General features: G+C 39.5%; 1 protein-coding gene across 3 annotated transcripts; it reads right to left on the bottom strand.

Moving 5' to 3' along the window:
* Positions 1 to 53: 53 nt before the first annotated feature.
* Positions 54 to 20281, bottom strand: yeats2 (YEATS domain containing 2). 3 transcript variants are annotated; one of them, XM_087810507.1, is made up of 30 exons: positions 20142 to 20281; positions 19715 to 19822; positions 19545 to 19642; positions 19373 to 19465; positions 18406 to 18636; positions 18215 to 18330; positions 16833 to 16994; positions 15014 to 15125; positions 14745 to 14789; positions 14514 to 14682; positions 14037 to 14279; positions 12959 to 13123; positions 12573 to 12664; positions 11830 to 12000; positions 11521 to 11749; positions 11277 to 11435; positions 10268 to 10389; positions 10018 to 10158; positions 9375 to 9542; positions 5830 to 6157; positions 5643 to 5768; positions 4893 to 5021; positions 4612 to 4762; positions 4452 to 4528; positions 4298 to 4377; positions 1870 to 2074; positions 1314 to 1549; positions 1132 to 1206; positions 976 to 1049; positions 54 to 896 (listed from the first exon to the last, which is right to left on the bottom strand). In XM_087810507.1, the coding sequence occupies exons 2-30, from the start codon at positions 19812 to 19814 to the stop codon at positions 788 to 790; spliced, it is 4206 nt and encodes a 1401-aa protein (XP_087666633.1). In that variant the 5' UTR covers positions 19815 to 19822; positions 20142 to 20281; the 3' UTR covers positions 54 to 787. The 3 variants fall into 3 exon arrangements, with proteins under 3 accessions (XP_087666633.1, XP_087666634.1, XP_087666636.1); XM_087810508.1 differs by having other exon boundaries at positions 5646 to 5768; XM_087810510.1 differs by lacking the exon at positions 4893 to 5021 and having other exon boundaries at positions 5646 to 5768.
* Positions 20282 to 21457: the final 1176 nt, after the last annotated feature.

Here is a 21457-nt window from a genome sequence, read left to right as displayed (position 1 = left end):
TAAGAGTAAGAGAAAAAGAAAACGAATAAAAACACAAAAGAAGAAGGAAAGAGTCACATTTCTGTCTCTGTTTATTACAAGAATATTAGTTCTTTATGTTTTTGGTTTGCACTGAAATTGAAAATACAGTATCTGCTGATCATACATACTTAATTTACTGGACACTAACAGTTCAACCACAAACACGCACACATACATACACACACACACACACACACACACACACACACACATCTCAGTTTGAACACATGTTGGTCACCATCAGTAGGTTTGATTGACACATTAAGAAGAAACCATGATCCTGCTGGTTAATGTTGAGGGAGAATTAAAAAACGACTATTTTCAGAGTTTGTGTTTAGCTTAGAGTTGTGTCTGTAATTTAAGCACAAAAACGCATTTAAAAAAAAACGTCAATAAAGTGGTCTCTTAACGTTAAAAAGCCGTCGTCAAACACCAGGTAACAGGATAAATAAAACACTGACCTTGGTTGCCATGGTGATGAAGTTTAAATAAATCCTGACCCTCCTCTTAAAGCAGAACATACGGGTGGATATTCTTCACTTGAAAAGTCACTCAAGGACTCCTTCTCTTGTCACAGTTTGACACTTCATGATGGAAAAGAATCTCCACCAAAAAAAAACTGCCTCTTGATGTTAACATCATCCGTGTGTCGGCTACACGGCCAATCAGAGAAGCAGATGGAAAAGTTTCCCTGTGATTCTTGAGAAACCTCCGGTTTTTTTTAAGCGCCTTACATAATCATCTTCATTTTACCGGCAGCAGCAGCTCACTCGTCCTTCTCCAGGTATCCCATGTTAGCGTTGGCGAGGAAGTCACAGGTCGGGATGCTGCAGATCGCTTGATGGATGTTCATGGCTGTGATCTCTTTTGGCGCTCTATAAAAAAAACAACATTTCATTCATTTATTTAGCTTAAATTCACGTTAAAAATCACAACAAAGGATATGATAAACACCTGTTTTGAGGTGACTTGGCAAAGGCGCCGGCTAAAGATTCTCTCAATACGTCGCTGGCAAACTGCTCTGTTGCCTGCAACACACACACAATATCAGAGTGTCAGACAGTGACAGAAGTCAAGTGGGAATATTGTGCAGGTCGTTTAGTCCCCGACCTTGAGAATCATGGCTTCGATAACGGGAGCGAATAAATTCTTCTCCACTTCCACTGGCTGGATGTTGACGCCAATCTGAGAAGCAAAGATATGATTCAGCCAGTTGAAGCGATACCATCGTTCTGAGGCTATAAAACTAATGAAATGTGTTCAATTGATTCCAAACAAAAGGCGTTCTGGACCTGCTCCGCTGATTCACTGACGTACTGGGCCGACGTGCAGGGGCCCAGATAGAATTTAGGCTCCGTGTCAGTTTCCTGCTCCTCCTCTTTGACCTTTAACTTCTGGCAGGGGGGAGTCACGGTGACGATGTCCACGATCTCGTCGTCCCCTTCCTCCGGCTCCGTCTTCAGCAGGGCCTGCATCTGCTCCAGTCGCAGGACCAGTTCGTCGGGGCAGCTCAGTGTGGACGGACACTCTGAGGAGGGACCGACATTCATCACATCTGTCCCTGAACCTTCCACCAGTGTGGCTAAAAAAACATAGCCATGAATAATAAATGCTGCTTCTGAGCAGGAAAAAAGAAGAAACGATCCGCCACATTGTCTCCAGCAGAGCACCGAGAAGCTCAGAACTTATGGCCCTTAAGCTACAAAAGACATAAAAGGAGACGTGGAAGAGCAAGAAATCAAACAAGCCAGAGCCGCTGCTGGCTGCACTTTCACAACTCCCAGGGCCGCCTAGCTGACACGGGAGGTATCGATCGGCACAGAAAGGAGAAGTCGGGGGAGGACTCACCGGGCTCGCTGTCGATCTGCGTGAGGATGTCCTCGATGGACTCGTCGTCTGCCCGGCACTGGGGTTCGGGGTCCGGTGGCGTGTAGCCCCTCTGCCGGCACCACTGGACCACTTCCCTGGTCTTCGGTGGCGTGAGCGCCTGCAGACGTGGCGAGTGATCCAACACGTCCTGGATGACTCGCTTCACCGCCACAGCCCGCTGGAGCTGCAGACACAACCATCATGTCACAACTAACAATGTGCCGCTGCTTTAGGCAGCTCAGATGAGTCATTTACTTTAGACCTTTTCTATAAAATATAATATACAATGTATAATTCTGATAGAAGGGTCCGGATTGTATGCAATATTTACTCCAGAGGTGTCAAACTCAATCACACAAACAATATTTGAGGTTATGGGCTGCAAAAATGAAGTTTGTCGTTTTTTTTCCAAAGATTCCCACTAGTTCCTTTGAGGAGTTTAACTCTGTTTCCCTGTATAGTAGTTTTACAACGATAATCTCTCCAGAAGATAAGAATCTCAACCTAAATACTGGTACTTCAATAGGTCATCGACATGGAACATAAATCCATTTAAATATTGAGCCAACCCTGTGTACTTTGAGGGCCAGATTTGGCCCCAGAGCCTCCAGTTTATCATGTGATTTAGGCTATTATATTTTAGTTTAAGTCCATTTAGTCCATTCAGTTGCAACAGAACATTTTCAGAAAAGTGCACTTAAGCTGTCAAACAGATTTTCCTTTAAACATTTATCACAACAATATGTTGGACACATGCGGCGTCAGCTCTTCTTCAAGTTTCCTCGACAACGTCAGGAGCAAATATGACTTTCTCAACTCTTGTTGTTGGGTTTATTCACAGCACACCATTGGCATATGAATGACACAAGACAATAGAAAACACACCGTTCAGTTTGCGGAGTTCTGATTGGCTCATCAAAGAAGCAACAAGTAAGTAAGTAAGTAATATTTGTAGAGCGCTTTTCTAGACCAGTGTCACAAAGCGCTTAAACAATCAAAACAATACCCGATAAAATAGATGCTTAAAAGGTAAAGACATTACCGAGACAAACACAGGAGTCTCAAGGAAGTCTCAGAGAATCAAGGAAAAGCCTGCACGAATAAAAGTCTTGAGATGTTTCTTGAAGGAGTCAGTAGACGCCATCAAGCGCAGAGAGAGAGGAATTTTAAAGAACGTTTCTTTTAGAGAAGGTTTCTTCATCCTTGCAGTGGTTTTTTTGTTTGCATGTTTAGTTAAATCACAAATGTATTTCTGCACGTACACTGCAGGATAAACCTTAAAGGGTTCTGGAGCGTGTAAAACATGAATATATGAATACTCTTACTTTGTGAATTTTTCTCCAAAGATTACACTTTGATAATTAAGAGATTTCTGTTGTAGAAATGAAAACTAAAAGTCAAGCACCATAAAATATCTTAAAAACACCAAATAGCATAAATGGTAATAATGTCACATTACCGTGGTTGACTGGATTTATTATTCTTAATTTTATTGTTTTTATTAATAATTTATTTTAATTTCACAATTATTATTTTTTTTACATAAAAAAGTATTTAAAAAAAAATATTTACAATGAAATAAGATAAAAATTCAAGCTCATTTTATAAATCTCATGGCAAAAAAAATACCTTTATAAAGCTTTTTATTTCCTTTTTAATATGATAATTTACTTCTATTTTGCTTTCAAATTAAGGCTCTTTTTGATCAGTTTACAACAGTCACTTAATAAAATGTGACCCCTTTAGTCTGAGGTGCAAGAGAGTTTGACTGCACTGACCTTAGTGAGAACCACCTTGTGGGTCATTTTGTTGACTAAGAGTGAGTCACAATTTAGCCTGCTCTTTGGTGTATGTTCTTATCCCATTTCAAACTATTCCAGAAAGTAAAAGTGAAGAAAAAGTAGTATTTTCAAGATGAATGTTATTTGTAATATAGGCGGTGCATTCAGGTGCAGGATTCTACCCTGTACATGATAAATCTGGTCTGGCTTCTAAAGCACCTTCCAATGGTCCTTTTGGAGTTTTTGAATAAAGCACTCTCTGGTCTCAGGAGTAAATCAGTGACCTGCAGATATAAATATCACCTTCTGGGCTCTTTTTCAGACTCTTTCATAAGAGGGGAGACACGTTGAGACACACTTGTCCTGTATGAACTATTGATGAACCCATTAAGTGAAGACGAGGGGGGACGACTGGGCAGAGTTGCACATTGAAAACAGATTGATGTGAGGACATGATGCAAGCAGAATGGCTGCTGACTCGGTGGTCCAGCAGCAAACACCCCAGAGATGGATTATAGTGAGGAAAAAAAAAAAATCAAAGCTCTAAAGCTCTAAAATAAATAAATGGAAGGAACAAACATTGTCTTTTTTATTGGGTTTGAGGGAAAACAAAAAAGAAAAAGTACCTCCGAGGCTCGGCGCTTTCCAATATTCCAGGAATAATATTGTTCAGTGGAGGAGGCACAGAATGGATGAGAGTCTTCAGCTAAACAGATGAAAGGAAAAAGAGCTTGAAAACCATGTTTGTGTGCTTGGAATTAGATTTCAGCGCACACATACTTTTCTCTGGCACGATGAGAGGGAAATGCTTCACCACAGCTGTCAGCAGCTGCATCATGGTCTCGATGTGCTCAGTGCTGGAGGAAGAAGTTAATAAGTTTCACTTTTTCATTCGCTCATCAACACACAACTGCCGCAACATTAGTGGAGCGAGGCGTACTTGATGAAGTCGTGCGTGGAATGATCCGCCCCTTGCTCCTGCTTGACGGCGGTGGCCGCGGCGGCCACTTGGGCGGACGTGGAGACGGGGGAGGTGACCGGGGGCGATGGAGCGGCCATGACAGCAGTGCTGGAGCACGGCTCCGTCTTGACTGTGACGATTAAAAAAGGACATCAGAGTGAGACCGACGCTGACGAGATGTTAGTTGACATAACCATCATCTCTAGAGCAAGAGCGAGCGGTGGGGGGATAGTGGGGGGGGGGGGGGGGGGGCACCTCACCTTGTGCCAGAGGAAGGGCAAGAGAGGAGGGAGCAGGGCATAGAGGGCTAGGGGAGACTCCTGCTGCACCGGGGGTGGAGGTGCTGGGGGAGGGGATGGAAGGAGAGCTGGACACTGGAGTTTTAGAGACTACAAAACACAGAGAGGATCAGTTTCTCACAGGATTAAAAGTCAGGAGGAAGAAAAGATAAAAGAAACGATGACAGAGGCTTTTAAACGTTAAGAGCAGGACAGCTGAAGACAGAAGACAGATTTATAATAATATACAGTGACCCCTTATTTATGGGTGGGGTGGTTATGTTCCGAAAACCCACCTCATTAAACAAATTCCACAAAGTAGTGAAAACCTTATTTAATGCCGTTTATATTAACAACATTTATTATAACTTATTATTTACTGAACTTTGCATATAAGGTGTGATTCATATTAATAATAGTGACCTGGAAATGTCCCATAATGCTTTCCCGCCGTGCCAACCAATCACAGCTCCCGGTCACTATTAACATAGCAACATAGATGTAGAATTAAAATACCGTATTGTAGCGACCAATCAGCGGTCACTAAATAGAGCAGTGTGTAGAAAGGCATCATGGGAGTTTCACTGTTTTAATAAGTAAGGTGTGTGCTGAAATGAGTTATGTAGTTGTGATGAAGTCAATTTTCTACTGCTCAAATAAATCACTATTCATTTTACAATCTCCGGAATTAAACTGGATATTCAGCGCTACAGCTCTACTCAGAGGAATAACTACCTTTCCCCACAGGCATCAGGAGGGTCTGAAGTCCTCCGGAGCCACTGAGCTGTTTGAGTTGGTTCGCAGGGATTGTCAAGACGGTCTGTTGGGAGCTCGAGCCTCCAGAGATCTTCAGCATACCTGAGAATCAAAACATGGATTTAGAATGTTCCAATTGGATTATTTCCCCTTCCTAACTCACCTGAGAGAGTTGCGCTGGTCTTTCCTGCTCCAGCAGGGGGAACCAATGACGTGCCACTGGTTTTAGGGCCACAAGCCGACCCAGGGCCCTTCGATGTACTGACCACTGGCATGTTGCTTACGCTTTTGGCTGTTTGGACTGCTGCGGCGGAGGGACCGGCCGCACTTCTCGACAAGGTGGCGGCCCCTTTGACAAGAGTGGCAACGGTGGTCTTGGACATGCTGCTGCCTGCAGAAGCACTGGCACTTTTGGCTGCATTGATCACTGCTGCTTGGTTGGCTGCCACCAAGAGTGAGGGATGCTGGGAGGACTTTCCACCATCAGCAGCCTATATGGAGGAAACTTCAGAGTGAATTTCATACTAAATGAATATACACATTTAAAGGTAGTCGTTGGATCATGAACAGCAAACCATTATTTAGGATTAGTTTGACATAAAGAGATGCTACATAGTTTTCTTCAAAATCTCCACATATCAGGTCTCAACAGCTGCAGACTCACGGTGAACACCTTTACATTTGACAACTTGTTTTTAGATTTGACCTGCTTGTGAGGCGCCTGACTATGGATCATTTGTATGGAGACTAGCAAAGTTATTATACAGAGACTTGTGGAGTACTACTAATGAGCCTTATGGAGTACCAGTATGGAGCCTCAGGGAGGTACTAGTACTACTAGGATACTAGGGGAGTACTACTACGGAACCTTAGTGAGCTAAACTACAATAATATATACTACAGAGAATCGCTGAGTAAAACTATGAAACCCTGCAGAGCAATATTACGGAGCCTCACGTTGTAGTACTACAGAGCCTCACAGACTTGGCCTTCAGAGACTTGCAGAGTACTACTGCAGAGACTCACAGTGGAATACTACAGAGCCTTGCAGAGTAACATTACGGAGTCTTGCAGAGTAACACTACAGAGCCTTGCAGAGTAATACTACGGAGCCTTGCAGAGTAATATTACAGAGCCTTGCAGAGTAACACTACAGAGCCTTGCAGATTAACATTACGGAGCCTTGCAGAGTAACACTACAGAGCCTTGCAGAGTAACACTACAGAGCCTTGCAGATTAACATTACGGAGCCTTGCAGAGTAACACTACAGAGCCTTGCAGAGTAATACTACGGAGCCTTGCAGAGTAACACTACAGAGCCTTGCAGAGTAACACTACAGAGCCTTGCAGATTAACATTACGGAGCCTTGCAGAGTAACACTACAGAGCCTTGCAGAGTAATACTACGGAGCCTTGCAGAGTAACATTACGGAGCCTTGCAGAGTAACACTACAGAGCCTTGCAGAGTAACACTACGGAGCCTTGCAGAGTAATACTACAGAGTCTTGCGGAGTAATACTACGGAGCCTTGCAGAGTAACACTGCGGAGTCTTGCAGAGTAACACTACTGAGTCTTGCAGAGTTATACTACGGATTCTTGCAGAGTAATACTACGGAGCCTTGCAGAGTAATAGTACGGAGCCTTGCAGAGTAACACTACGGAGCCTTGCAGAGTAACACTACGGAGTCTTGCAGAGTTATACTACGGAGTCTTGCAGAGTAATACAAAGGAGCCTTGCAGAGTAATACTACGGAGCCTTGCAGAGAAATACTACAGAGCCTTGCAGAGAAATACTACAGAGCCTTGCAGAGTAATCCCGTGGAGCCTTGCAGAGTAATATCATGGAGCCTTGCAATAAAATTTTATGGAGCCTTGCAGAGTAATACTACAAAGTCTTGCAGAGTAATACAACAAAGTCTTGCAGAGTAATACTACGGAGTCTTACAGAGTATTACTACTGAGCCTTACAGAGTAATACTACGGGGCCTTGCAGAGAAATACTATGTAATGTAGTCAGTAAATATAACTGGAATGAATATAAAAGGGGCACTGTTAATCTTTGAAAAAACTAAGGATTTTAAACATGTCTTTAAGTCTAAAAACTACTGTAGAGTTATTGTTTTGGTTACAAAAATTCCATAATCATTTTCTTTATATTTATTGTCAGCCGTCCTGTAGAAGTTGTTAATTGACTATTTGGACATCAATTCATGCCAAAACACATTAGTAAATGCTTTGCCTGCACTAAGACTTTGTCTAACATCCTCATTATCTGTGGAAGTCATCAGTAGCTGCGATTCAGTGAATGCACAGTAAGCATCAAGAGGACCAAAGGGGTTCATGATATGATTATCCACATAATTCACACTGATGCGTGCGACACAATTCATTAAGAGAGTCACTAACTACTGGTCACATGACCTTTCCATTTATATATACCAGAGTAAATATAACAGAAGAGTTCCTGGTTCTTGTTCCCAGTTTCCCCAAAACAATAAAATCTGTCTTAAGCAAATCCTCCCAAGAGTTTTCTCTCATGTACATATTTATTTGCTCTGCTGAAGCCTCCAGGATTTCTTTAGGTGGTTGCGTTTCCCTGAATAATTCACTCAGTCAGTTTGTAATCTTAAAAATTTGAATTGCATTCCCAAAATACTACTTAAGAAATGCTGTGGGCACATCACGAACCATCTAAAGTCTGCTCCAGTTTGGTTACGCCAAGTACTCTCTCATCCGCACTGATGTGTGATCTTCTGAAAGCTATAACCCCGCAGTGACAGAAGCTGCTGGGAAAACCTTTACATTGCTTCAAATGCATAGTTATATATAGTAGATGTTTGTGACGCATAACTAAGACAATTAAAATATATTAATTCACTAAACTATAGAACTACAGTTATGATCATAAACTACATGACTTGGAAAAGACTATGTCACACACACAATTGCAACACAGATACACATGAACAGAAATATATATGCCATAGCATCGATATATAAACTACAAATATCTATGCACCAGGTCTGTGGGCATGACCAAAGTAAGTCTTCAGTAACCACATATTTTTCCCTGCAGTTATGAAGCAATTATGTAAACGTTACAGCCGACCAGCAGCATAATACTCAAGTCTTGGTCATGTCATTAACCTCTCGGTACCAAAACTTTCCACCGAAAGACAGAGCATGAAATATATCACAAATATTTTTGAAAATATCTCATAAAAATATGCAATAAAAACACTTAAAAAACAAATAAGAATATTGTAAAGAGGTTTTATAATTCGGAAAATGTATTCCTGATTTTTGAAACTGAAATTATGCCAACGAGTCTATGACTATGAAAAGAGTTGGGAAAAGTACCTTCAAATGGACACAAAATAATTTTAATGCTAAAGTAAATATTTACTGCAATTTAACAGGAATTTTGGATTACTATGTTAGATCAATACATTAAAAAATACTTTTCTGCTTCTACTACTAAGCTCTAAATAAGTAAGTAAGTAAGTAATTTTTATTTGTATGGCGCTTTTCCAGACCAGGGTCACAAAGCGCTTAAACAATCAAAACAATATTCAATAAAGTGTATACTTTAAAGGTCAAGATAAAACTGATAACACAACAGGAGTTCCAGAAAATCAAGGAAAAGCCTGAACAAATAACTGACTAGTATTTCATCACAGAGAGCAAAAGATGAATATAAAGATGACCTGTGGCTGACTGGAGCCAGCTGCTGTGACTACAGAGCCAGAGGAAGGTGTTGTCATCCTCAGTGTGGTGGTCCCCGGCTTGGACAAGTTGCCCGCTGTTCCAGCAGCTACCATCTTGACAGAACCGTCGGACAGCTTCACCTGTGCCCCTTGTGCACCGCCTACCACCTGTCACATGGATCGTAATTGTCTTGGACGTGTTTAAAAAAAGAAACGAAAGGAAGGAAAACTATTGCTGCTGCATATGATTAATTAAAGTATCATTCTTTGAAGATGTATGTTTGAATAATGTCTGATATAGCTGCATCTCCATACCCCCTCTGAAGCGGCGAGAAGCTATTCTTAATGTATTCTACTTGTGGATGTGAAAAAGAGGTCATTAGAAAATCATTTGAGGGAGGATCATGCAGTACGGATGAAGCTCAACAGCAACTGAAAACATGCATTGTTGTTCTTTTTTAGGAATACACTTCTCATACTGCAAAAGAGAGAATGAAAAAAATGCTAATATTTGTATTTAATTCACAGGTACTTCAATAAATGAACAAGAAATATTGTGGAACTGAGCAAAGGTTTACATAAATAAATGGTTTTTGTGTGTCTTGTCGTACTCGGTTGAAAACCTTCTCTTTTCAATACTAACCTGGGCCAGGATTGCTGCCTTCTGCCCGGCTGTAACCCGGATTGACTGCTGACTCCCACTCGTCGTAGTAGAGGTGGTTGCCACGCTGGATCCAGCCTGTTTTCCTGAGCCCTGAGATGGCTGGCCGACAAGAAATGTGCCCTAAATGTAGATGAAAGAATCGATTTATTTCAACATTTCCCTCCCAAATTGTCTTGGGAGTTAATTAACTGTTACTTCTACAAATCCAACACCATAATCTGGAACCCACCTGTGGGGTCTGTTTGAGGATATATGACATGTAGGAGAGGTTGGATGGCAGGCTGCCAGAAGAGGAAGAGGAAGTCGGAGTTCCTCCGGTGCCTGCTGATGAGCCACTCTGAGACTGCTGACCTAAATTACAAACAAACTCATTACTGCAGAATTGTGTCGATTGCACCTCAAGTTGTGAAGGTTCATATTGATTGGAGGACACAATTTCGATGTAACAGGTCTCAAACTCAAGAAATTCGGCCCACCAAGTCATTTTATGTTGCCCACTGGAATAGATATCGTGACTTAGAGAGATACGAGTGTTTAAGCATAGCCAAGTCTACTTTTTAACAACAGTAAATCAGATGTTGAAGGAAAGAGATTTGATGTGTGCGGTGAAGGTGGACAAACAAATAGATATTTGGATTGATTGAGCTTCGAAGAATGAAATACAATGAAAATATTTTGCACCTTGTATGACCGAGATCAACACCACCATTCTAGGAAGATGTGTGAAGTATTGTAATCGTAGACAGAGAAGGCCTGACATGTAGTTCCGAATTCCATGAAAGTTGTTGTTTAGCTGACATTTCTGCTCACAGACTGCTTTGACTGACTCATGCTCAGAGGGTCATTTTGTCTTAATGGTGACCGTCACCCACATGCCCTAAAGTCGTCGAGTCACATTCAAAATATGTTTTATAAGGTTATTTTGACAAGATGTATAAAGGGTTTGGACAGTAAGATTTAGGGCAAGGACTTTGGCTGCCAAGTTTCCCCCTCATGAACTCTTATCTAAGAGCCTTGCAGTGAAGACTAAGCAGACACTTGGCTCTATGGTCTACACCAGGGGCCACCAACATAGGCGACAGTGTGGCTAACCTGTAAGACTTTCCATTAACGCATCGTTTTAATGTTTCATAACTAAATAATGAGCTTAATTGAGAAAATGTGTGATTAAAACTAGGCTCCTGTTCTATTTGACTGAGTCTAAATGCAGCAATAAGTGGGACACATGACGTCCTTACCTGCGCTGGACGCTCTCAGGATGGCTCCCTGTGGAATGAGAAGCAGCTTGCCCTTCCCTGAGGGGTTCTTGCTGTTGGTGGTCAGGTAGAGTTTGGTCCCCGGGGGCAAATTAGCTAAATTAGCCAGGTTGTTAGCAGGCAGCTGGAGAGTAGCCATCACTACAAAAATACATGCACACATAGAAAATAAGCACCTTGTTTCATAAGCACACGGGGGGACACTTGTTTGTGCGTGAACTCTGACCTCCACTTTTGCCACTTGAACCACCGGCTCCCTTGGTGCCAGCCTGTTGAGCAGAGAGGCCTCCAACTCCACTGACTATGGCTTTGGCGACTCCCTGAGCCAGAACTTGTTTCCCGCCCACCACCTTGGCTGTGGACTGGCTTCCCTTGGCCACCAAAAGCTGCCCACTGCTAATTGCAACCTGTTTGACTGCAGACTGGAGCGTTGAGCTGACAGGGATACCAAACATCTTAAAGAAAAAAAAAAAAAGACTTTTGATTACACCACATTTTTTCAGGATCACTCTGGTAAATGAAAAGTTCCACTAACCTTGCCAGAAGACCCTCCTGCCTGTTTCTGAGCCGACATGGAGATCATGTGACCTCCCTTCACCGTGACATACTGGTGGGCCGAAGTTGAGGCAGGCTGCTGCTGGCTAGTTGTCGTGGAGACCGTCTGCTGTTGTGTTGAAACTTCCCCCGGCTCTTGTTTGATAACAACCTTTAAAACCAAAGTGGTTGAAAGAAATTTCAGGATATTGCAGCTTCTTCTTTTTTTCAATCTCAGGAGTCCATATTGCAGAGAATCCATTTTTGAAGACAGGACCATTATTTATTTATCAAAGTATATAACCCTGCTGTCGCCTCGGCAGGTCCTTTTAAACCACTGCAGATGCTCGCAGGCCACAGCTGTGAACTTTACTGTGATAAAAGACTTTTGACGTGGGAGGGGAGTCGGGGCATAGCGAGGAGTGGAGAGGATTTTTCAGCACAGCGAGAGCGAAGAAGTGAACGGAATTCCAACTCTTAGCACTTGTCCTATTTATGGAGCTTCGAAGATAATAAATCTGCTACGCGTACACAAGAACATTGTAAATCAAACAGAAACATTAAATTCATCATAGATAGAAGATGGAGTGCTTGAGTTCTTTGTGCCCGACCACAATGAGATAAAAAGGAGTATATGTTTCATAATTTATCTTGAAAGTGGATCAGGATAATTCTGGGACTCTAAATCAGTATGTCGTGACTGGCCACATTTTTATTGCACTTCTAGCATCACTGCAGACGTACCTTCATTCCAGACGACAGCAAGGTGCCTGTGTGTACTTTTGGGGCTGGGGATCGCGTTCCCTGAGCTGCAGATTGCTTGGCTGAAGGGCTCCCTGTGGACCAGTAACAAAGTTATAAAAGCAACAACACAGAAAAAACATCTGCAGCGTCACCACTATAACCTAATTCTGCATCCTATTTCAGCTGTTACTACGGTAACCATGTATGCAGAATCCACCTTGCTTATTCGTCACAGGTTATACTTTCAGGTAGAAAACAATGACTCGGCAGAGACAAAAGCAGACAAAAATAGAATCTGGCAGGGCAGAGTACTTAGTCACTTCCACAGCCCACATTGTTCAGACTGTTTTAGCAGCAGGCACAAATACAAGCGTAAAAATATACACCTGCAGAGGCGGTGGATGACGAAGCCATGCTCATAACGGGACCCGGCTTGTCCACAATGATGTAAGGGTTGTTGAGTACTGAGGAGCTCTGCTTGGTTTGGACGGGGGTGGAGGAGGAAGATGTGCGCGGTAGGGGTGAGTGGCTCGGGGTCGATATTGGAGAACCTAATGAGAAAGTGTGTGAAAAAAGTGATATAAAAGGAAGTAACCTAACCTGTACAAAATACAAACAAGAGAATACGAGCTTTGTACAGCATTGTAACATTTGTAAATGCAAAGACAATTAGATTTAATTAGGGGAAAAACATCTCAAGATCCTGACATTCAAATTCTAATGTCTAAATAGCCAGCATGGTCAAGGATGGTGGGCATTGTTGATTTATAATTTGAGCTTGGACTTTAATTTTAGAAAAAGACATGGAATTTCATGTATTTTTATGACTATTTAAAAGACTTCTACATAAAGGGCTGCATGCTCATCCAAAGCATTATTTCGACCTATCTTATAGTAAAATATAATATATATTATAGTATAATATTATATTTATAATGTAGTATAATATTATATGTCCCTAAAAAAATATTTTCATTATTAAGATTATCCATTCATTTATTTTCATCAATTAATGCCCTGTCCTACAAAAAGTAAAGATTTAAAGATCTCTACACATAGTTGAAAGCTCTAGATTGCTGAAATGTATATTTGGATTTAGTGGTACATTTTTTCTCACTTCTCAGCAGGGAATCTAAACTTCATGAGTAGTTTTTATTTGATCCATTCTTGTAATTCAAAACAACAAATATTTTGTATGTATTTTAAATATACAAACACAGTAGTTGGACATGATTGCAAACAAATACATTTGTGATTTAGTTGAGAATTATTTGACCCATTACATTCTTAAAAACTTCACCCGTCACAAATCAAGTTTTAGCAAAATAATATGTTGATTTATGCAGGACTGTCCTACTTTGGGATCTCAGGATATTACTTTATTATACATTTACCCAATAAAATGAAGTCAAACTTAAAATTAATAAAAATAAAAAAGCTTAAACACTAGATGGAGACACTTACCTGAAACTATTTTACAACTCATTGTGATCGGTTGGAATGATTTCCCGGGCGACTCAGCAGGACTCGGCGTCTGTGGCTGAGGGATAATCTTACAGCTGGCGGTGATGGGCTGGAAGGCAGAGTTGCCATTGGAACCAAGTGTGACCCTTTCGCCTGGTTTTGGCTTGGTAGGGGTGACTTCACCCGTCGCAGGACCATTGCCTTGAGCGCCTGCAGACTTCCCACTTTCTGCTTTAATGACATCTAAAAATGAGATAGATACATGTAAAATTGGTCCATTTTCATAAAACTAAAAAAGAAATAAAAATAAATTATAACTGAAAAGAAAAACGTCATTACAATTGAAAAAATAAGAAATATCTTTCCTGTTTTGTTTTTAAGGATAATTTTTTTGGTTCAATAAACAAAAAACCTGAAGTTCACATACTGAATTATTGTCCAATATTTAAAAAAAAAAAAGGGTACATTTCTGTGTACCTTTCTCTATCCTGGATTCTTGCTTGACCGGCGAAGCTGGACATGCATGACTCTTGGTTTGGGATGTGGTTGTAATGGGACTTTCTGCTCTCCGGGTCATGCTTGAAGAAGAGGGCTGAGGGATGTAGTCGTCACCAAGAGAATCCCGAAGAAGCTCAACATCCACAACCTAAAAAACAAAATTTAGTGTAGGATGGTCTTTAGGATTATTAAGATAAATTTTTGACTTACCGTTTCAGCACCAAGCGTCTGTAGCCCAGTGTATGTTCGGTCCAGCTGCCGGGAAAGAAAACAGACACAGCATTTTTTTTAACTGTGTCAAATATGTCAATTTAATCCTGCCTCTTCCCCTCTTGCATTTTTAATCCAGAAACTTTTTAAGTCTCCCTTTCAAATGAGAGAAACCGTTTCCTCAAAGTGTAAAAATGACTATCTTTTGAACTATTTTTGAAAAACAATTCATGTCAATCAAAAATGTATTTGCAGTAGATAAATCGTACCTTCAGCTGGTGGATGATGTCGATACGTTTGTTGCGGGGGTCGTTGAAGTGGATCTGGATCCTCACAGGAAACTCACCCCAGCCCCGCCGTGTTAAATGGAAGGGGGGCTCACTACAAAAAAAAAGGAAAGGCCAGACTTTCATCTTACAGTTTATAGAAAAACAAGTTTAGTTTGTTCATGCTAGCTCATCCTCATACAATCTGAGGAAATAGCCAGACAACTTCTAATTAGTCAAAAAGAGTTGAAATCAGTACTTCCTCTTCAATCAGCATTTGCATAAATTTAATTGAGTCGAGAATCTTTTTAAATCAATGACTTTAGCGTTCTTCTGTCACTTTAAAGCCCACTCTGAGCGAGGCGTAGTTTTTTTTTTCTTGATTCAACATTTTCATAAATCTTCATTTTCAATGCACTTGCAGTCAGCAGCACTCTCAGATCTGCTGACATCCTCATACCTGAGCACTAAGCCAGCTTACCCCTCAGCTCAGGTGCACAGAAAAGATCTACCATCAGTGACCTCTTAAATGTCAAGTATGAACATGAATAAGAAAGAAATATTCAAACATAAATATAGATGAGCTTGAAATACCGATTTAGTAAAGCTGTAATTGATATCACATTAACAAAGGTGTGATTAAAGTGATCATGTGTCTGTGTCTTTTCCCTGATGAGAAAAAGGCATTTTGAACAACAACCACATCGAGAATGTTACTTCTAATGTCTACAATTACAAAATAAGATATGATCGTGTCGTTTTGGTTTTCAAAAAAGACCTCTCAGTACATCAGTCATGAAAGATTAAATGGTGTGGTGAAAGTTGTTGATGAAAAATAAACATCATGTTTTGTGCTGATATGAAAGAATTTAGTCTTTAAACATTCGGACTTAAACTTAATCCTTTCTTGTACGGTTTGAAAAGTTCCCTTCATTCTTTGTAAATTAATGAATTAATGAATGAATGTCATGGGGTTAAGTTTATTTATTTAAAGCGCTTACTAACATGCGAGTTAGAAACTGTCAATATTGTGACATCTTCATTGAATAATACATGACTTGATCTAATAAAATAAACATAAAAAGAGTCTCAGAAAATCCTAATATAAGAGTTTCAATAATAAAAAATACATTAAATATATGTCACCATACATGGACTTCTGATTATTTAAATGTAAGAAAATATTGTCATCTTCTTCCACCTGATCATCCAAGAGAGGTCTAAAACCTTAAAAAGTCATCAACTTCATGTAGAACTTCTACATCAGGTAACAAAAGAGAATCAAACATGAACCAGAGAAGGTGAAAATGCCCCTTTAAGCTGTGACAGGAAAGATCATTGTGCTTTGGGCTAAAGCAAGTCTATGAATACATGTTGTAGCTAGTGATTAAAACGGCATGTGTATAATTTAGGTGTGTCCACCATTAGTCATGTGTTATGTTGACTTCTAGTGTGACTCACTGTGTGCTCGATGATGACATGGAAAAGACCATAACATTTGCCTCTCTCTAATGAGTATTGAAAAATCTTGTTAATCTGGCAGGATTAAATAGTTTAATATAAAGGTTCAGATAAGAATCTAGGTCAATCTGTTTCATTCAAAAAACAATAAGGAGATACTAATATGTTTAAGAGGTGTGGCAGCGGTTAAAAGTATCATTAGACAATGTGAATTAAAACGTGACTGTCTCGCTCTTTCTTCTCGTGGCCTGAGGAGAGTGCTGACAGAGAGTGAACATTTGTTTAAAACAACAGAAGTCAAAAATAGATGCGCGTCATAAATTAGTCTTTTAGATGTGCAGATAATAAAGCACACACATACCTCACTTCAACGAGGTCGTTGGGTTTGTAGCTGGGATGCAGAAAGAACCAGACTTTCTTCACAAAGTGGTCGATGCTCGGTTCCCTCCTGGAGCCTCTCACGTAGACCATCCACTTGTGTGTGGACTGGTCGTTCTCTTCTCGCTTGTCAGGAGGGATGTATCTGTGAGGCAAAGATATTTAAAATATAGACATCTAAAGTAATAAATAATAATAAAGGAAAATGCTTTAAAATCCTTAGAAAATATAGTAAAATAATTTTCTTCTTTTGATAAAAGTGTTTACTGTGCATCACATTCACTGAGGGAAAGAATGCAGGCAGATGTCAATAGTGATGACTTAAATTAATTATTATACATCAAAAAAAAGTTGGATTTATGTATACATATGCAACATGATTTTGTTACTTTTAATAGAAGGTAAGAAACAGAAAAAGATCAAATATAAAATTACTTGAAACAAATGCATAACAGGAGAAATAGCAGAAATAAAATATAAACAGCATTGTAACTGCATTTTAATATTATTTTCTTATTTTCATTGTCCACATGGATCTCCTGGATATGGTTCTGCTTGATCTTTTTTTATAAACAGTAAATGTAGTTTATACAGTGGATTATTTATAATGTTTCGATACGAAAAGCAGGTTATAAAATCTCTTTTATTCCACTTAAATAAATTATCAATACTTGAAAATCAATTAAAATGACAGCATTATGTGTTTTTTGTGTCTTTACTTAAAACATAAATGCAATCCGATGAAATAAAAATCCAAAAAAACAACTTCCAAATGACTAAATGACCTTCAGCTATTGTTGAGAGCATGTTTGCAGCCCACACAGAATACTGAAGCAGAAGTGACTGTCTCGAGGAATACAAGGGACAATGCTGGACTCTAAATTCTTAAGACAGCAATGAAAGTCAGGACAGCCAGAGGGACCACAATCCCTGCAACCTATTTAAAAAAAAAAGCCAACCGTGCTGAGAAAAGCATTAGCAAGTTCGGCTGAGCCATCCTACACTCTCCTCTCTCTGCGGTACTTTCTCTGCCCACACAGAATAAAGACCACTAGGAAGAGCGATGGGATGTTATGCATCATCTACCTACTGCATTATTTATTACACACCTTTGGTGCTGGTCACTCAACAGCTTACGTTTAATTAGAAATATATGCTAATTGTAAAGATTTTTGACAGAAATTAAATGATGAAATTCCCCAATGACAAATACACTTAGTTCTGCCCTCTTTATAGTTCTGTTATGGTTTTACTCTGAATAAAATAAAATACACTATATTTTAGTGAACATCTTGATCCTGGTTTTATATAATGTGATTTAAAATGTAAATGCATCTACTTCGAGTTAATTATTTATCCACATACTTGGACACGTTTCCCACCACGATGGTCTTTTTTGCATACAGTCTTGACGCCTCATCTCCTGTGGTGTGATAGGTTACTCTCTGTTCATTCCTCACCGATGGCACACCAAATGTGTCCTTTAAAAATGAATAAAAACACCTCACTTTAATCGTAATAATAACATGTTATTTCAAAAAGGTCATCTGCTGTACCTTCCCAGTGTTTCGCCCTGGTCTGCGTTCCTGCCTGCCGCCGTCCTGTTTCCACACTCCCTCGATCTCCTTGTCGGTTGCATCTCCATGCTGCGACAGAGACTCGGACTCCGATTGAACCAAAGATGGCGTCTCAGAGCCCTGGTTGAGAGGGGAAGAAGAGCGAGATGGAGACTCCAGGAACCGACGGATGGCTGGATGGTTGAGCACTCCTGGGTCACTCTTGGAGCCCTGTCAGACATAAACAATTAAAAGACATTCAGCTTGAAGCCTGTGGGTCACATGCTACTCTTTGTATGCATGCAGCCCTTATGAGGTTTTCAATCCATTTTTTAATTAATACAACAAATCCAATTGATCATGTATTGAGTCTTGAGTAGTTCTATGTTGTCTTACTTATTTTTTTACCTATTAACCGTCATATTTCATTTTAATATGAAAAAAGTAATAGTAAATTTAAACTTTTCTTTATCTTGATGCATTTCGTAGAATAACAAAAAATAATTTGCATCTATGTCATGTTCACCTGTGTTGCCATGCAATGTATAGTTCGACTGATAAAGTTCGACCAAACTGCCCAAAATGTAAACATTTAATTTTGAAAAAGCACATTTTTTATTTGAATTGTGTACGTTTACGTCCAAAATAAATCCTGTCGAGTTTGATTTTTCCTGATCACTGAGTAACTACAAAATAAAAATCTCAAATAATTCATTAAATGATCATTTGAAGCATGTATCTATCACCTCATTACATAATAAAACTCATTGATATTCTACTTTTTATTGAATAACTTACTACTTAAGTACTTTTCTTAAGTTTTCCCATCATATTAAGGTCTTTTTTATCTTTGTTACCTCCGTCATTCGACTTAATGGACCTTCAGATCAGTCTCAGTATATAATGCGCACAAGAGCACAAAACAAAGCAACAACAAACTATCATTTGTTGACAAAGATGGTGTTACCTCCTGGACCTTGGTCACCCCAGCGTTAGCATAGTAGTTGGCCACTATACACGCCCTCAGTTTGTCCATCATCCTCCTGGCTTCATTGAGACGCTGCAGAAGAAAACAAACAAGTGTCCAACCACTTTCTAGAGCAAAAAATGGATGAAGCGTGAGGCAGAATTATAAATACCTGGCTTATAACATCTATTTCATGCTCCTTGTTCTTCATCTCCAAGGAGAACTGCTCAGTGATGATGGCTTCAATCTTCTGCACTGCTGCATTCCGGGCTGCATCACAGGAGTTTGTCAATTCTTGACTCCACGTAAACATCCAAAAACACACCATGAGCTCAGACTTACCACTACATTCTGCAGCTTTGTTTCTCTTGCTGCTCTGAATCAGAGAAATGTCTTCATAGTCAGGGTCGTTGCCTTCAATTTTCCGTTTGACTCCTGACATGTTTGCCTCTATGAAAGGATGAAATCGAGAAAGTAAATAAATATCGCCTCAGCATCACAGAGACAGCTAGTGTCCACAGCTAACGTTTAGCCAACAATAGCAATCTCAGTCATTCAATATTTTACAGCGTATATGTTTAATTTACAACGTTTTTAATTCATCAATTATATACACACCAGCCTTACTCAACTTGCGACACGTTCGATAAATATTTTGCACATGCAGGTGAACGTCCAGTAGCATGCTAGCATTACATTACCAGCTAAGCTAGTTTATGTTAGCATCTATTCTTCAAGACTCGGTTTATTATTGCAAGAGCAAACTTACTGTTGAGCGCTTGGTCGTTTCTTTAAGGAGCGCACGACTGTGTGAGTTCTCGGTTCACACGGTGGCCTTACACACTTTCATTTTAAAGGCATGTTTGATTCATTGCTAAGTGTGGAGACGGATAGTAAGCTAGGAAGGTATAGCAGTTAGCATTAGTATTTTGAAGATTTGGCCACCAGGGGTCACTGTTTTACCAAGCAGCTGTTTTGGACGTTAACAACACTATTTCCCAACTGCCTGTGAGAAGACACAAACAGATATAAATAAACGCGTTATTGTGCGCATACACTTTATTAAAAACCTCCCTCTGTTTTTTTTTACCTTCCTGTTTTTAATCAAATTGATGGACATGATTAAACTGTCTTTCCCATGAGGTGGTGTTTTTAATTATCTATTCAAACAAACAAAACCAACTATAATTAATGTTTTAGTCGTATCGTCTCTCGGGTTTAAGATAAGTTGAGATAAATAAAAAATAAAAAACATTACGTAAAGTAAGTCTTCGATCTAGGTTAAGTCGATTTTTGTGTAACATTTATCATGAAGTTGCCATTTGCCAAAACTACTATATTAAACTGTATGTATCAATTTTTAGCTTTTATTCACCTGAACATGAAATAATTGTATATAGTTAACACAAACTCCATAACTACTGGTCTCATGAACATGAACAATATATATATATATTCAAGCCAATATCAATATATTTTATTTTGCAGTGCATCAGGGGACATTTAGTTTTAGTTGGATTGATGGCCAGATCTCATTGTATCACAGACTAGATTCAACCCGCTTGAGTTTTTTTTAGTTTTTTTACGGAAGAAATATAATGACATCTGTACAAGAAGAAGCTAAAGAATAAATAAAGGAAAATAAATTAATTTTTAAAATATGTATATTTTAGATTTTAATGTTTTTCCATTTATTTATTTCCACTTCAATTTTTGTTTTTCAAATCAATATATTTACAGCACTTAGTAGCATTTAGTATTTTTTATTTATATAGCGCTTTTCCAGACCAGGGTCACGAAGCGCTTAAACAATCAAAACAAAATTCAATAAAGTATATTCTTTAAAGGTCAAGATAAAACTGATAACACAACAGGAGTTCCAGAAAATCAAGGAAAAGCCTGAACAAATAAAAACGTCAGTCAGTAGATCCATCTTCCTCTATTCTGTAGTGTACGTTATGAATGGCTATAAAGCAAAGGTTGTATTGTCACTTACGGAGGTAACTGTTTAAGTTTAGTTCTTCAACACGCTGTTTTGAATGAGGTACAAATGTTGTTGATTCATGATTAACATTTATATGGATG

This window comes from Callionymus lyra, chromosome 16 (genome assembly GCF_982586985.1).
Source record: "Callionymus lyra chromosome 16, fCalLyr1.hap1.1, whole genome shotgun sequence".
In the NCBI taxonomy this organism is placed as follows: Eukaryota; Metazoa; Chordata; class Actinopteri; order Syngnathiformes; family Callionymidae; genus Callionymus; species Callionymus lyra.
This window is presented reverse-complemented; position numbering and strand designations above follow the sequence as displayed.